At 45.5% G+C, this 17,843-nt stretch overlaps 1 protein-coding gene across 3 annotated transcripts in view; it reads right to left on the reverse strand.

Moving 5' to 3' along the window:
• The window catches only part of LARP1 (La ribonucleoprotein domain family member 1), a 62,301-nt gene that overhangs the window by 19,091 nt on the left and 25,367 nt on the right, over positions 1 to 17,843 (reverse strand). For all 3 annotated transcript variants that reach the window (XM_012808408.2, XM_023515416.1, XM_003782015.3), the window contains exons 2-8: positions 6,862 to 6,923; positions 6,527 to 6,592; positions 4,809 to 4,983; positions 3,706 to 3,834; positions 3,422 to 3,628; positions 3,160 to 3,322; positions 2,104 to 2,248 (exon numbers count right to left, since the gene is read on the reverse strand). In XM_012808408.2, the coding sequence (XP_012663862.1) occupies positions 2,104 to 2,248; positions 3,160 to 3,322; positions 3,422 to 3,628; positions 3,706 to 3,834; positions 4,809 to 4,983; positions 6,527 to 6,592; positions 6,862 to 6,923 (947 nt within the window). The remainder of the gene's footprint in view (positions 1 to 2,103; positions 2,249 to 3,159; positions 3,323 to 3,421; positions 3,629 to 3,705; positions 3,835 to 4,808; positions 4,984 to 6,526; positions 6,593 to 6,861; positions 6,924 to 17,843) is intronic.

Raw genomic sequence — 17,843 nt, forward strand, 5'->3', positions numbered from 1 at the left:
CCCAGGAGTTGGAGGTTGCTGTGAGCTGTAATGCCACGGCACTCTACCCAGGGGGACAGCTTGAGGCTCTGTCTCAAAAAAAAAAAAAGAAAGAACATGTGTTGGCTTGGCACCTATAGCTCAGTGGCTAGGGCGCCAGCCACATACACTGAAGCTGATGGGTTCAAACCCAGCCAGGGCCTGCCAAACAACAACTACAACCAAAAAATAGCCAGGTGTTTGAGGTTGTTCCAACTCTTCTGAGAGTATCGCCATGGCACTCTACTGAGGATGACATAGTGAGACTGTTTCAAAATATATAAATAAATAAAACAAAACAGTTGGCCACTTTAAATTACACATGAACTTTATGGCCATCTTGTTCTTAAAGGCATAACCACACATAGATTATTTCAAATAAACTAAAGCCATTTTTTGTATAAAGTGAAAAGAACTGTTTTCAATAGTAGTGGTAGTATCATGAAAATAAAGTAAGTATACTGCAGAATAAAATAAATGAGTAATTATGTTGATGTCATTAGGAATTAAGATTTTGGACATCAGAAAAAGGAGCAGGTATAAGTAAAAGAAGACCCACAGGGTTAAGTCAAGATCCTGTACTCCTGAATTTTAATAGGAAGTATAAAATGATGTATTTTATCTTACCAAAACCAAAACACCAAGAAAAAACAAACCTTTAGAACAATTACCAACCAAGTAGCAATAAGCACCCTTAAAACTCAAACTATGGCACCTAAATACAATTTCCCAAAAGAAAGGAATTATGGTCCCTTTAAAAAGTGACTAATTCCAGATTTGGGACAGAAAATGCACAAGATAAACTAGGGTCTCATTAGCAAAAGACAGGACAATTCCTAACTGCAATGGACTGAAGTAATATGTTTGAATCCATTAAGCCTATAAAAACAAATGATACTAAAACAAATACCAGCCTCACTGGTAACTTTTAAATATTATTAGGGATCAACTTATAATTATGCTAACTAGTTAACAGAAAGAAAAGATCAAACATTTATCTGCCGTTCTCATGTAAACTATACTTCCTGGTAATTAAACACTAATGAGGCAAAGTCACTCCTCAAAGAGTTATGTATTTCAGTAATAAATGAAGACTAAGGTCAAATTGAGCGATGAGGTACCAAAAAAGGAGTAAATAAATAAAGTTTAAAACACTACAGACTGATTGCTGTAGTAATACCATTTTGCAATCCCTAAATGAAATAACAGGCAACAATCACCAACAGCAGCTTGTATCACAAGAGATAATCTCATGAAATATATATAATGTGACACCTTGAGAAAGAACACATCAAATCTATCAAGTATTCTTGACAAAAGGAGAGAAAAAACAACCCCAAACTTAAATCTGATCAGGCCTCTAGATTATCAATTTACAAACTTTGGAGTACAAATAAACATGGTAAATGACACCACTGTGTCCTGTGGGAAATTCCATAGGCTATACCAACCTTGTTTATTCAAATAATAAAGTGCAAGGAAAAAGAAAAAGAGAAAGGAAGGGAGGAGACTTAACAAGACAATACATGGGTCTTATGTGAATCCTAATTCTCACAAAGTATGAAAAATTTTTTGATAACTGAAGTGAATTTGAAATTGACTAGGTATTTGGTGATATTTAAGGAACTGTTGATACTTTCAGGTGTGATGATGATGCTGTGATTATGTTTTTAGTAAGTCTGTTTCTTAGAGACATGTACTGAAACGTCTGTGGATTAAGTGACAGGTTATCTAGAATTTTCTTCAAAGTAGTGAGAGGGGAAACAGATGAGGGTATAGATGGAATAATACCAACTACAAGTTAATATCTGCTGAAGCTGCTGGTGATGGGTTTATTATATACTCTCCTGTCAACTTTTGTAAATGTCTTAACATTTTCCATGATGAGAGAGAGGGGAGAGGGGCAGAGAGGGAGTAAGTGAAGGAGAGAGGGAGGGAGAGAGGGAGGCCAGCCAAGCCTTGGGATTTTAACAGAATTAATCAGATGGACATTCTTCTAGGGTTTTCAGCCTTGGCCCAAAACTCCAGCTCTATAAATGGGACCATTCTTTCCCCTGGACCCCAACCCCAGGGAGGAAGACATACCGCAAAGATGAGTGAAATGTCAGTGGTAAGGGCCTGCACTCGGTGGAAGGAAGCAATAAGGGTGATGGGTAGGAAACCATCAGCATCCATTTTCCGTCGCAGGAAGAAGTCTCGCTCTAAATTGTCAACGCTGAAGTAGTATTCACTAAGTGGACAGGAGAGACATCACTAAGGGATTGCTATGTCACTTACGAAAACACCTTTCCCTATTCTGCTATACACTCCAGCAATCTCACACAGCTTGGGACCCAGCCTGTTCTTATCCTACATACAATGTTAAAAGATGAAGACCGATGAGGTTATCTTTACTTTGCTTTGGGTCAAATCACTCTCTGACCTTCTGTCCCTTTGCATGTCTGGCAAACTCGTCATCCTCCTTTAAAACCCAGTCACTTTCTCCTCTGCTCCTAAAACACTTGTAATACTCTACTGCAGTTATCTATTTCCTTGTACAACTTCCCCACTGGACTACGAGAGAATATCCCAGGGTGGTTAAGAGCAAAGGTTTTTAACCACTTATACTAGACAGAAATGGATTTAAATCTGTGCTTTGCTACTTGCTAGCTATAAGACTCTAAGTAAGTGACTGAGCCTGCTTGCTTGTCTATAAAATGGGGTTAAAATACCCAGGTTCACGGAAGTTCAGCAGATAAAAATTACAAAATTAAATGAAGATAATGCCTGTAAAAGATTTAACACTGAGCCTTAGATAACAGTGAACACTCACTAAACATTCGCCAGCATTCTGTCAATCTTGTTTCCAAAAATGGAAGCATGTAAGGTGGTATATTCAATCTAGACATTTCCCTTCCTTTTTATTAGTGATATAATTTTTAATTTTCTCAAAGTAAATATGATATTAGTTCTATAATAAACAACTTTACGAAAAGTGAGCTCAAATGACCAGAGAAAAGCTATCTTTCACAGCTCCAACCAGAGGCTGCACTGCTGCTAGTACCACAAGAGCCTCTGTCCAGCTCTCCTCTACCCAGCTGTAATACTCTGGCAACCCATAACCTCTCTCTCATTTTTCCAAGAAGCTTCCCTCGCACTCACATCTGGCGCTTGATGTAGTCTTTCAGCAGCTCCTGGTCCACACTGTAAAGCTCAGTGCTGCTGACGTTGTCGAAATAGTAGGTGATGTTGTTCATGTACTTGGGGGTACGAGGCCCCTCTGCACCATCAAACTTTCGGTAGCCAAACTGGTAGTCAAAATGGGCTACAGGGAAAACAGATGTCATGAGGGAGAGCAGATTCCTGCCCGCCACCCCTGCCACACTCCCTTGGACATCCCGGAGCCCAAAGGGGCCTCACGTACTTCGAGTACCACCCCGGCCGCGTCCCCGGCCGCGACCACGCCCCCGTCCACGGCCACGGAAGGAAGCCCGCGCCCCACCAGCCCCATCACTCTTCACACTCGATGTCTCATCCTGGTCATGCCAGGCAGGCTCCGGTTTGGTCTCTGGTTGCCAGGCTGGGGTGGGGGGGGCCACAGGCACGGGAACGTAGGTGGCAGGCTCAGACCCTATGGGGAGAGGGGACACCAGGTCAGGCCTGAGGATGTCCCTCATGTCCAGGCCCTCCATAGTGGGTAGTGCCTACCTTTGATCTCCCCTCGGTTGGCAGGTATATGTCTTGGCTCCTGTGGGCGAGCAGGGCGTGAGGCCAGTTTCTCTCTGGGTACTTCAGGCTTCATGTCTATTTGCAATGGAACCCACTTGTGTTTGTTCCCTGGGAGATAGCATGGACATGTGACAAAGGTTTGAGGGGAAAGACCACCTCCTAGCCAGCCTTATCCGATTCTTTTCCCCCTGCCCTAGGCTTGGGCCTAAATCACAATCTGGTGACCCTGGGCAACTTCCCTTTTCCACACACTGGGCCTCCTTTTTACATCTAAAGCCAGGTCAGGTGTAATGGCTCATGCCTGTAATCCTATCACTTTGGGAAGACAAGGTGGGAGGATTGCTTGAGGCCAGAAGTTTGAGACTAGCCTGAGCAACATCTCTATTAAAAAAAAAAAAAAAAAAATTAACTAAAGTTAAAATAAAATAAGGAGGCCAGGGGTTCTCAGTGCAGACTCCTAATTTAACTCTCAATAATGATTTCTGCAAAGTCAGAGAATCCTCTTCTGAAGTTAGACATACATATTTAGCTGCCCAAAGGTAAAGACTACTTTCCAGACTCCCTTCAGACATGCGCGAAAATGCTACCTAAGAGAGCTGAGTTAAAGTAGCCAATTCTAGGTTGAGTCCCTAAAAGGAGAGAAGCTACGTCCCCTCTTTCCCCTTCCTTATAGCTGCAATGAAGAGGAAATAGGAAACCATTTTGGATAATGAAGAGTCAATGCACCACAGCAAGATTAAAGGAAATTAAAGAACTGCCATGCTAGACCTGGCCTATGTACACCAAGCTGTCATACGAGGGAAAAACTTTTATCTTGTTTAAACCACTGTTACTGTGACTCTCTATTATTAGAACAACCTGACCCTAACCATTTTAGCAGGTTTTTGGAAACTTTTTATCTTTAAGAGGAGGAACTGATGAACAGATGGTTGAAGAGAAGACCACTGTCCCAATGGCCCACATCACTTATCCAACGACTTTCTGGGGGGCACATTAGACTTCCCCAGCAACCCCCTGAGAGGTGTGACATTTCATAATTCCATCCTGCCACCTTCTCCCAAGTCTGGCTCCCACTCACTTACCTTTCTTCTTCTGCCCGCCTCGCTGGCAGTCCTCATCCCCATTCTTCTCCTCCCCAGATTCATCTGATTTGGTTTTCGGGCTTTCCTTACTGTCGCTCCCCTCTCCTTTCTCCTGTTCCTTCATGTCCTTCTTGGGTGGCTGCTTACGAGTAGGCTGAGGTTTATGGGACTGTGGCTGCAGTGGAAAATAACCAGGAAATGAGGTGAGTGTGAGAGCCTCGTGGTATGGGAGGGAGGGTACTTCCTGTCATGAGCAAAGACAAGCAGAAGGAGCTACACATGTATTCTAAGGTTCTGCTTTCATACCTGAGATGCTTTAACTGGAAAGCATAATCTAATGGGCCAGCAGACAGAAGAGACAACTTGCCCTTTTGGCTTCCAAGTCTAAGTGACAGAGAAAAGCCCTAGGAGAGAGATGCTGGGGCCTGCAAAAGCCATATGTTTACTCCCTTCGACTAGAGCTGTGTTGTTCAGGCCGTCTGTGGGTTGAAGAGATAAAGACCCCTGGCCTGTCAAAAGCCTATCTGTGAATTGAAGGTGGCCACAGGCAGTGAGTGAGCGATCCAGGCCACTGGCCCAGAACAAAAGGGCTGAGAAAGACAGAACTGACCACAGTTCCACCCCTTTGCTGGAGTACGGGAGATTTTGTTTCCCCAACACACGTGGTGTGGAAGTTAGGTTGCCCTAATGACCACTCGTTTCACTCACAGAAAATTCAAGTTTAGTGATGGAGAACGAAGACTTTGAAGTACAATACACTTGGTTTCCAATCCCCATTGGGCCATTAGGGGCCAGAAATTAAAACTCGGAGTCTTAGGGCAGTGTCTGTGGCTCAAAGGAGTAAGGCGCCGGCCCCATGTGCTGGAGGTGGCAGGTCCAAAACCAGCCCCGGCCAAAAACTGCAAACAACAACAACAAAAAAATGCTTGAGTCTTAGTAGCCTCATCTCTAAATGGGAAAAGAACCTAGCTTGGAGGATACTAAGAGGGATACATGATGAACAGACCACAGAGGGTCAACAATATAGGTTTGAACTATGAGTCCATATATACATGGAATTTTTTTCCAACCAAACGTGGACCAAAAAATACAGTATTAGTGGGATGCAAAACCTACATATACAGAGGGCCAACTTGTCATATACTGCGGTTCCACGGGGCCAACTGCAGGACTTAAGTATGTGAGGATTTTGGTATGCATAGGGGTCCTGGAATCAACCCTTCAAGTATACTGAGGGACAATTGCATTTGGCAGTCCCTGACACAAAGCAAAGGCTCAAATGATGAAAATTCTTAGTTATTTCAATGTTGCCTCCCACCCCCCACTTTTTTGTAGAGACAGAGTCTCACTTTATCGCCCTGGTAGAGTGCTGTGGCATCACACAACTCACAGCAACCTCCAACTCCCGGGCTTAAGCAATTCTCTTTCCTCAGCCTCCCAAGTAGCTGGGACTATAGGCACCTGCCACAAGGCCCGGCTATTTTTTTTTTTGCAGTTTGGCCAGGACCGGGTTTGAACCCACCACCAGTATATGGGGCCGGTATATGCCGGTATATGGGGCCGGCACCCTAACCACTGAGCCATAGGCACCACCCAATGTTGCCCATTTTATAACCAGTGTTTTAGAAAGGTAAAATCTGAGGCTCTGAAAACTTGAGAACCCAAAATGTATATTTTAGGTAAGAGTTCAAACTTACCCATCCTCCCCACAGACTCACCTGCACACTTTTGTGGGCTATCTCTCCAGGTGTGGGCCAGTTGATTGCATCTCCAAAGTCACCAACCTGTAAGGCACATTCTATGAGGGTTCCTAAGGGGTTGGGGGGAGATTCACCTGTCTCTGCCATTTAGTCCCTCACCCAAGATCTAGCTCTGAGAGATCAGAGGCCAATCAGTCTGTCACTAGGATCACCCACACTGGAGGTTCAGAGGGACCCTCATGCTATTCAGAGAGGACTCAAAACTGCCTAACAGTCCAGAAGCACTCACTAGAAAAGGAAAGAAGCTGCTACGTCCAGGAAGTCCCCATGGGGTACCCACTCTTATTCCTTACCTTGCTGCTTTTGCGGGGTTTAGGAACAGCTGCCCTCACCACTTTGGCCGGAGCAGAATGTTCTGTGGGAACGAGAAGAGAGAGATGGTTATGCAAAACCCACATGAGGGGACCACTACCAGCTCCTCACCCCTCGTATCATTCCCATCCAACCAAGCAACTTGCAGGTTTCCATAGGAGGAAGAAACAGTGGAGAGGAGAAAAAGATGTTTTTAAATACCAGTAATAATTCTACCAGCCCCTTCCTCAAGAAATTAGAGTGTCAGATCACACAAAGAGCCAGCAGCAGCACCCCAGGAACTCAGACTCTGAGATACAAGGACCCTCACAGAGTATAGCTCTACACTCACTTGTAAAACAGGGACTGAACCCTGGAGAGGGAAGTCCATGCCAGAGTTTAGCACTATAATTCAGTACTCTTGTATCACTGCAGATTTCATAAAGGGTCTGAAAGATTATTTCTGGGCTCTAACATTCTAGAAGTTTGTGTCTGCACAGACCAAACAGAAGGCAATATAAAAAAATCAAGAAATCTAGGAACCACACCAGGGCCAGCCACTCAGGAAAGATTTTGTCTGCCTCCTCAGTTTCCAAAGAAAAAGTAGGCATCCACTTGATTTAGCTGTTCCCCCTTTAGCAACCCATCCTAATGATACAAATTAGATAAAAGTTATGTACAAAGATGTCCACCAAAGTGCTATTTTATAACTTAAAAGTTGAAAACAACAGTACTTGACCAAAAGTAGGCAATTGGCTACATAAAATTAATCCATTTTTAGAACAGCCATTAAAAAGCTAACCAATCTCTAATGATATGAAAAGTTGGACACAGTAAATGAGAAAAGATATAAAATTCCACTTTTTGCCAAAAATAAAAAAAGCACACATGCACATATACATAGTAAAAATCTCTAGAAGAATACGTTAAATATGATCAGAAGTTAAACACTACATTGTAGAGATTTAAATTTTTTGACAGTGACATGGGCTTTTAAAGAAAAATGTCTTCTATTTTTTAAATGGTTCTAATAGGTTCGGTCCTTTCTATACTTAACATTTGTTTTCCCAACACAGTTCTGAAAGGTCTCTGCCCCTTCCTCCCCCAGAGACCCACAGGAAAAGACACATCCTGAGGCCCTGTTCGCCCACACTTTTCTCCCATCACTTTGCCTCCACTGTTGACCAGCCAAGCCAGGGCCAGAGCTGCCCCCAGTCCCTGAGCACAGAAATTTGCCTACTTGGCCTTGAAAGGAATGTTCTACTCCTTGATCAGACTCATGTTCCCTTAATGAGCAGACAGTGTCCTTGCCTGATTGCTAGCTGTGAGGCCACTGCATTCCTGGTTTCTGCCTGCCACCGGAGCCACTGCCCCCTCAAGACACCCCACATGCCTTCTAAGAGCCGGAGCTGTGCAACTCAGCCCACAGCATCCCCCACTCCCAATGCTGGGCAGTGGTGAAACAGAAAATCTCAGTCTCAAGAGGATGAAGCCCTGAGGGCCAGGGGGCTACTCTGTACTCTCCTTCTGTCCTGTGACCCCTGGGTTGGCCCAGGTAAGCCTACCATCACCTAGTTTCTTGACAAGGCTAAAGAATTTCACCTGCTTCAAACCAGGACCAGGTTACTGTACACCAGAGCTAATGCTAGTGATCACTTCTCCCAGTACCCAAATACCATTCCACGCATGCTACCAGGAGAGCAGACTAAAGGGCCTGCAACACCAAGCTCATTAACAGTATGGTGAAAGGGGAATGAGATTCAGAGGGCAAGGGGTTCCTAAAGACTTTTCCTTAAAAAGATGAGGTAAATAAAGTTTTTCAGGTCACTGTTTGATCACAAAGGGACACCATATTGAAAAATCCAGTCTTTGGCTCGGTGCATATAGCTCAGCATCTAAGGCGCAGGCCACATACACCAGGGCTGGTGAGTTCAAACCCAGCTTGGGCCTGCCAAACAACAATGGCAACCGCAACAACAAAAAAATAGCTGGGCGCTGTGGTGGGTGCCTGTAGTCCCAGCTACTTGGGAGACTGAGACAAAGAGAAGAGCTTAAGGCCAAGAGTTGAAGGTTGCTATGAGCTGTGATGCCCGGCATTCTACCAAGGGTGACAATAGTAAGACTCTGTCTCAAAAAAGAAAGAAAGAAAGAAAGAAAGAAAAGAAAGAAAGAAAAGAAAGAAGGGAAGGGAAAGGGAGGAGAGGGGAGGGGAGGGGAGGACGGAAAGGAGGGAAAGGAAAGAAAGGAAAGAAAGGAAAGAAAGGAAGATAGATCTAGTCTTCAATCAATGTGACAGCCCTCCTGCCATGAAAAGATCCCACTGATTCCCTAATTCCTATCAATTCCAAGCTGATGAAGGCAATCAGTCTGGGCATACATATGAATATTCTTAAGTTAGTCCAGTGTAGGGAGGCCCATGTGAGTTTGTTGAAAAAGCCCCATCCCCAGGTCCCTCTGTCCAGAGGACTCAAGATGCCCTATTCTTTGCTCCCCACTAGAGCCTCAGGTTATCCCTGACAAAGAGAAACTAGAAAGACAGAAAAATCCACTAGGGAGAGAGGACTATTGTTGCCTTTATTTAAAATTCATAGATCTGTCAATATCATACTAGGCCTCTGGGAAACCCAGGAAGGCTGAGTTGAGCTGCTTTCAGGCCCTTGCAAGAGGCTAGAAAAGATACTGGGCTTTCTGATTTGACTTCAATTACATACATCCCTTTCTGGGTACCTTCCCAGGTACCCACCCTCACCAGGTAACTAACTGTCACAGGGCATGTAAGCCCCCACACAGAGTATACAGGTCCAGTTGGTCCTGGCATCTGAAATGGCTCCCAATGAAAACATATCACATTACACAGGCACCAGTTCCCATATCCAGCACTATTCCAGCCAAATCAGGGGACAATCCTCCTCCTACCACTACATTCTGATACCTGCACCTGCTGCCATTGACCCGAAGGCCAGCTCAAAAATCACCATCATTCACTTATTTAAGAAAACAGTTGCAGAATGTTAGAACAGCAAAAAGGACCATAGTTTTAATCCCCTCTATTTGTAGAAAGGTAACTGGGACCACAGAGGGAAGGTGCTTCCTCAGATCTAGGTAAAGAACTAACCTTTGCCAAAGCTCTTAACCAGCTCACCAGAAACTTCAAGGGAGCACAGTGGTTCACCTGTCTCTCTTCTACTAGTAAAGAATGAGTCAAAAACCTTTGTGGTGCAATCTCAGGGTTTCCTAGTAAAAAGAGGATGACAAGGACTGATTCTCAGAGAGGGAGGTGGCAGTGTGGAGAGGCAGGCCCTAGACAGGGCCCAGCTGATTATTGCAATGTCTACAGGTTTCTGGGGCTCAGAATTTTCTAGGGGAGGACGGCAGAGGCCCTCGTGCGGTGTTCCTCCTCAACTAAGGCCAGTCAGGGGCTAAAAGGTATCTGGACCAGTCAGCCAGAAATGAGCAGTACTGACTCTGACTCTAGTTCTAGGTGGTCAAAAGGCTTCCTGAATACACACACTCATCTGTTAAAAACGAAAGTCACTAAAATTTCTATGTGTACAAAGCAATCTGAAATTGGTGGTGCTGAGGACACCAGAGGACTTTTCCAGAAACTATACCTTCATGACAAAGTCACTATTTTTATTTAAATTAGGAGCCAAGCCTATTTAAGATTATTTCAAGTGGCTGGGCGCCTGTGGCTCAAGTGGCTAAGGCGCCAGCCACATACACCTAAGGTGGCAGGTTCGAATCCAGCCTGGGCCCGCCAAAAACAACGATGGCTGCAAGCAAAAAATAGCCAGGCGTTGTGCTGGGTGCCTGTGGTCCCAGCTACTTGGGAGGCTGAGGCAGGACACTTGCTTGCGCCCAGGAGTTGGAGGTTGCTGTGAGCTGTGATGCCACAGCACTCTACCCAGGGGGATAGCTTGAGGCTCTGTCTCCAAAAAAAAAAAAGATTATTTCAAGTGGCAAGGAGGAGGGGGAGCTAAGCCATCACCGCAGCAGGATGGATGAAAGGAAATGAGGGATACAAGGTAGGTGCTGAGGGAGGGCAAGACAGAAAGGAATTACTAACTGGGATGGTGGAAGCAGGGACAGTAGCTCACATGTAAAGTAGAGTGGGTGATGACCACATCCCTGATGGTCTAACTCCCTGAGATCCTCTGTCTCTCTGAGCCTCAGCTTTCCAGTATCTATCACTCCTTCATTCAAATACAACCTAGAAAAGCTGAGCAGCCCAATCACTAAGCACATGGATCTTGTTACCTGATGGACTTGGGTTGGAGTCCCTACCTACTCCACTCCTTCCTTGCAGAGCCCCTTTGAAAGTCAGCTTCCAAGCCAGGCACAGTGGCTCATGTCTGTAATCCTAGCACTCTGGGAGGCTTAGTGAGAGGATCATTTGAATTCAGGAGTTCAAGGCCAGCCTGAGCAAGAAAGAGTGAGACTTCATCTCTACTAAAACTGGAACAATCAGCCAGTTGTAGCTGTTGTGGCAGGCACCTATGGTGTCAGCTATTCAGAAGGCTAAGGCAGGTGTATCCCTTGAACCCAGGAGCTTTTGAGATTGCCAGGAACTAGGCTGATGCCATCGCACTCTAGCCCTGGGCAACAGAGCGAAATTCTCTTTCTCAAAAAAAAAAAAAAAAAAAAAGTAGAGCACACAGTAAATACTCAACCAATGTTAAGTACTACAATTCAAATTTACAAAGGAAGCTCAATTACTTCCAAGCAATCCCAATCCTCCCCCTTAAGAGACAGAGAAACACACCAAAGAATCTCTCAACAGTAAAGAAAAGAATCAGAGTGTGTGGAAAAACTCTTGGGGGGGGGGGCGCGGTGCCTGTAGCTCAAGGAGTAGGACTCCGGCCCCATATACTGGAGGTGACAGGTTCAAACCCTATCCAGGCTAAAAACTGCAAAAAAAAAATTTCTTGGGGATCAACTGGGTCAATTCACTCAATCTAGACTGCAAATGAGCTCCTCTACCCACCTTGGCTCTTTTTCCAGGCAATGACTAGGTTTTGAACCCGCCTGCCTTGGTGTATGTCGCTGACACCATAACCGCTGTGCTATGGGTGCCAAGCTAAGAAACTACTGAAGGTTTTAGAGGAAAAAGCACATGGGTGATACAAATTCATCAGGTCATGGAAAAAAGAACTGGCAGGAGGAAGGGAGAAGTTGGAATTAAAACTGAAAGACCAGTGTGGTGAAAGGTGAGATGACGTTGGGCTAGTTGGGAGAAAGCCTGTAGGACTGAGAGTGGGTGGTCAGAGAGGACTACCACATTTCAGGTCCAAAATCTACCAGGAAAATGACTGAAAGTTTATTTGGGGACTAGTATCACCTCTGGAGACTGGCACAATCTCAAACACTGAGATTTATCAAAGTAGGAGAAATGTTATTAGCAGCAAATTGTAGACATAATATTAATGACAGGTAACATGTACTGACTGAGCACTTACTAGATACCATACACCAGGGAGCCTCAAACTTTTTAAACAGGAAGCCAGTTCACTACGGGCCCTGGAACGAGTCAGCTGCTAAGCAGGACAGGCAGCAGCAGCAAAAACACTCGGCAGGCCGGATAAATGTCCTAGGCGGGCTGCATGTGGCCCACGGGCCGTAGTTTGAGGACATCTGCAAACTCTCTGCATGGACTCTTTAACAATCCTCACAATAACGCTGTATTATTTCCTCTCATTGGTCTCATTTTGCAAACGAGGCACTAAAAGCACATGGTAGAAAGGTTACTTGCCCAGATTACAGCCAGCAAGCAGCAGAACAGGATTTGAAGCCAAGAAGTCTGCCTCTAAAACCTGTTCTTAACCAACAGGAGGTGGTGGAACAGAAGCTTAGGAGTCCAAGTAACTGCCTCACTATGGCCAACCAGGGATCTACCTGAGAGTGTAACTCCGGATCCCAACAGTGGAATGCAGCAGAAGCATCTAAGATGGGGCAGGAGGCAGTAAAGAGAGGGGGAAACTGTGGCCTTCTGATTTCCCTTTTTCTTTTGGGGGGGGTGGAATAGAGTCTCAGTCTGTTGCCTAGGCTAGAATGTGTGCCTTTATCCTAACTCACAGCAACCTCAAACTCATGGGTTTAAACAATCCTCCTTCCTTAAACCTCGCAAATAGCTGAGACTACAGGCACCCACCACGACACCCAGCTACGTTTTCTATTTTTAGTAGAGATGAGGTCTCACTCGCTTTTGCTCAGGCTGGTCTTGAACTCCTGGGCTCAAGTGATCCTCTCACCTTGGCCTCTCAAGAGTGCTAGGATCACAGGTTTGATCCACAACTCCTGGCCAATGATTGTTCTTTATTTATTTATTTTTTTTTTTTGTAGTTTTTGGCCAGGGCTGGGTTTGAAGCCGCCACCTCCAGCATATGGGGCCACCTCCAGCATATGGGGCCGCCGCCCCTATTGTTCTTTTTTAAACACCAAGGGAAGCAACAAAAGCTTCATCTTTCTCCGTTGTATCCCTTTTTAATGAAAAGATTTGTTATGTAAAATTTGGATTTAGTCAAAATTTCCTGATGACCAGGAAGGCCACAGGCTTCCCACCTACCCACCCACCACCTGTGCCTGCCCCTCCCAGGCCAGCCTGTGGGCAGAGTTTCAAAAAAGCCTGGCTACTTTCAGCTGTCACCAGACTCGAATAGTAGAGTCACACAGAAGGAGGCTAGAGACCCTAAGGCCTTCCTCCCTGCCACTCACCCTTGCACACCCCTCTACCCCCAAGAACAGAGTAAACAGAATGCTGGCTTAATCCTCCTCACCTTGTTCACCAGTTCCTGCTGCCACTACTTCTCAGTGGCCTCTCTGCCCAGCCCTTTCCCACCCAGATTTCCCCTAGCCCTGCAAATGAAACATAAGAAGGGGCTGAAGGGTGCTGGGGTGTGAGGGTAGTGGGTAGGGGGGCGGGAAACCTTCAGGTCAGAGCATCTTGAGTGCTTAGCAAAAAGAAGCTGTAGGCCAGCAGCCAGCCCAGGAGTACAGAGTTTGTGCCCCCTTGGCCTGAGAGGAGGGACAGAGGCTCCAGTCACATGATACCAGCCAGCCTGGTCTGGCTCAGGCCCAGCCCCAGCACCAGGTGACTATCTTTAGCCTGTGGTAACCCAGACGGTGCACAGTACTCCCACTCACCCTGCCCAGACATGGACCTGGTCTCCCCCGGTGCCAGTGCTAGTCCCTAAAGTCATGCCCAAAAGCTGATTAACAATCACACAACTGAAATGACTCAGTGGCCACCAAAACTCCTGACCTCCGAGTGCCAGCTCTCCAATTTGGCCTTTTGGAAAGAGCACATGCACGTAGGAGTAGTAGTAACCACCTTTTACTGAGTGCTCAGTGGTGCCAAAAACTAATGTAAGTTGCTTTCTATATGTGATTTTACTTAATCATCTCAAAAGGACACTATTATTCCAGTTTTCCAGAAAATGAAAGTGAAGGAAGGGACTTGCCCAGCATCCCATACCATATGTTGATGCAAGATAACTGATTACTCACTTATCACAGATTTCACAGTAAATTGTCCTCAGCAGTTTTCCTGACTGTCCAATGTAAAGTGCTGCACAGCCAGTAACTAGGGATCAAGTTCTAATTTACTATGCAATTTACGGACCTCAGAGTACTTACTACTGCCTGAAATGACTGCTTTTGTGTGTATCTCAACTCCACTAGATAATGATCAAATTCTGAGCTCTTACTATGTCTCTGCATGATGCTGAAGTTTTATACATGTAGCAACTTATTTATTACAACCTTTCTAGAAGACAGGTGTGCCAATGATTCCCAGTTAACAGATAAACCACAGTTTATAGACTGCCACAGGTTCTTCTAGGCCCTGCATTTCAGAAGCCAGTTTTGTCAGCATGCTGCTAGGCACACTTGATGTTCAGCTGCATACCTGACTAATGCCCTGACATAGGAGGCTGCTGACCACAGAGCAGGTTTTCTCCTATTCCCAGTGGTCCAGCCAGCACTGTAGGTAACACAAACTCATTTTTTTTGTTCTAAATCAGGCGTCCTCAAACTCCAGCCCACGGGCCACATGCAGCCTGCCTAAGACATTTATCTGGCCCGCCGGGTGCTTTGGCTGCTGCTGCCTATCCTACTTAGCAGCCAACTAGTCCGAGGGCCCGCAGTCCGGCCCTCCAATGGTCTGAGGGACAGTGAACTGGCCTCCTGTTTAAAAAGTTTGAGGACCCCTGTTCTAAATGTTAGGGCTTCTTCTGTTGGAAAAGGCTTCTGAATCCCCAGGAAATTAATCTGGATTATCCTCAATACTGGAGTGGAGAGGCTGATCGCACACCCAGCCAAACCTGGGACTTGAAAAATCTCAATGTATAGACAGGAAAACTGGGGACCAAGAAAGGCCTGGCTGTGCACAAAGTCACCAGTGAATTACAAGAGCTTGGCACTAGAACATCAAGTTCCCGCCTCCCAATCCAGAGCTCTTTTTTAAGTAGGGAAGCCAATATGCTCTCTCAACAAAATATGCTCTGTGCATAACCACACCTACCACAGGGTGGAGGACAGAGCCCAGCGACCCAAAAGTGTCACAGGAGCTGCTCCCCCCCCCCAACTGCTGATGCTTTCAAGAAAAACTACTTCTCACGTGGAAATGGAATCCATGACCAAAGGGGTGGGGCTGGGGGTGCTCAGGTTGAAGTGGCCCTGTTTCCACTCCATTTTTCCTCTTCAGGCTATACCAACAAGGTTGAACCTCTCAGCTCCCTCTGGAAGACAGTGGATAGGCATGCCCTGTAAGTGTCTTTCTCACTATCTATCATAAGAGGCAGGCTGGGCACCCTGAAGCAACTGAGCAGTAACAGCTCCATCCCTACAGGTTAGGAACCCTTAGCAACCTGAAAATTCTGAAGCAAAGGGAAGGACTTGCCAGATGTCCCAAAAGCAGCCAGGGAGCTGCAGTTCTCAGGGAGAGGCTAGCTGTTTCAATTCAGGTCAGCCAGGAGAGTCAGCCTTGCTTTCCTGAAGCTGCTGATTTACCTGCCAACAGGATCCTTTAGTGCTACATGCTACATTTCAGCTGGGAAAGAACAGAGCCCCAGGATGCCATGAACATAGAGACAGGTCAGACTCCACAGCCAGGGTGCTGCCTTGCCTGAAGACTTCCTACTTCTGATCACAGATACCCTCAAGGCACTAGTATATCTTGTCAGCCAATGCAGAAGAGAAGGTCTGAAACCTAGCCCAAACAGACCCCACCAATAATTTACCCGACTGCTGGGTTAAAAGGCAGGGTACAGGAGCAGTTAACAGGATAGACTTGGGAGTCCATTCTTGGATGTGCTAATTAATAGCTGCTATCAATTAAGCTGCTCACAAAGCCAGGGACAGATGAGTCAAAACTGATCAATCTCTCATGCAGCTTATAACTTGATAGGCATTAACTGGTCTTCACATCAATGACAGCCAAAACAACTAACTTCATTAAAAGGCAGAGAGGCAGCTTACAGGCATGATCCTAACAATTGGACTTAACCTCTCGTTTTCCAAAACTATGAAAAGGGTCTATGACAGGTAGCTCACATGATTAATGGACTAAGCAAAGTAATATTTAAAATGAGCTTAAAACAAGAACTACAATAAATGCATGGTACTTATTTTTCTTTTCTCTGGGGCAATTCTTGAATCTGCCTAGTGCCAAAAACGGTGGGGGGAGGGGGAAAGAATACAGTTGGTTGCTAGATTTACCAAATAGAAATTCAAGGGACACTCAGTTAAGTCTACATTTCAGATAAACAGTGAGTAATTTTTTTGTTTGTATTGGAGACAGAGTCTCACTATGTTGCCCTCAGTAGAGGGCCATGGAGTCACAGCTCACAGCAACCTCAAACTCTTTAGCGATTCTCTTGCCTCAGCCTCCTAAGTAGCTGGGACTACAGGTGCCTGCCATAATACCTGGCTATTTTTTTTGTTGTAGTTGTCATTTTGTTTGGCTGGCCCAGGCTGGGTTTGAACTTGCCAGCCCCAAGTGTATGTGGCTGGCGCCGTAAACACTGTGCTATGGGCATTGATCTAACAGTGAATAATTTTTTTAGACTAAATACGTCCCACGCAATCAATATTTGGGACACGCTTATACAAAAAATTTTTGGATTATCTGAAATTCAAATTTAACTAGCTATCCTACATTTTTACTTGTTAAATCTGGCTACCATAGGGAGGAAGAACTATTACCCCACGTTTCAAACTCGAAGTGGGAGAGCAACCAGAGCCCTGGGCTACAAGTCAAGTGACTAGATACCAGTCCCAGCTCAGGCACCACAGCCCTCAATGTGGACACTTGGCAAGAATTTCCCTCTGGAGTCTGTAGCTCATCAGAGGCCTGTGGTAGGGGGCAGAATTCTGTCTGGTGTAGTCTTTGCAGTCCTAATAACTTGTGATTTTGTCCTTATAGCCCCTGGTCCTCTTAAATGCCGCCAGCATTCCATAAGATGAGCTATCCCTGCTAAAAAGAATTTCAGTCCCCCTCAGATTTTATTATGCATTAACAGGCATCCTCAAACTGCAGCCTGTGGGCCACATACAGCCCACCAAGGACAATTATCCAGCCCGCTGGGTGTTTTTGCCACCGTTGCCTGTCCTGCTTAGCAGCCAACTCATCCCGGGGCCCACAGTCTGGCCCTCCAATGGTCTGAGGGACAGTGACTGGCCCCCTGTTTAAAAAGTTTGAGGACCCCTGCATTAGTATTACCATCTGAGGAACCTATCAAAATGTACATTTGGGGGTCTCATCCTTTAGAGATTGTTGCTTAGGACTGATGGGGAATCTGTTGGATCATTGTAAAGTAGGTTTTCTATGAACATATTTGGAGTTATTTTCCTTTCACTCAAAGAGTTTCAATTGTTGGCTCAGTGCCTATGGCTCAAGTGGCTAAGGTGCCAGCCACATACAGCTGAAGTGGTGGATTCGAATCCAGCCCAGGCCTGCCAAACAACAATGATGGCTGCAACCAAAAAA

This window comes from Otolemur garnettii, unplaced genomic scaffold, assembly GCF_000181295.1.
Source record: "Otolemur garnettii isolate 467f Iridium unplaced genomic scaffold, OtoGar3 scaffold00003, whole genome shotgun sequence".
NCBI classification, from domain to species: Eukaryota; Metazoa; Chordata; class Mammalia; order Primates; family Galagidae; genus Otolemur; species Otolemur garnettii.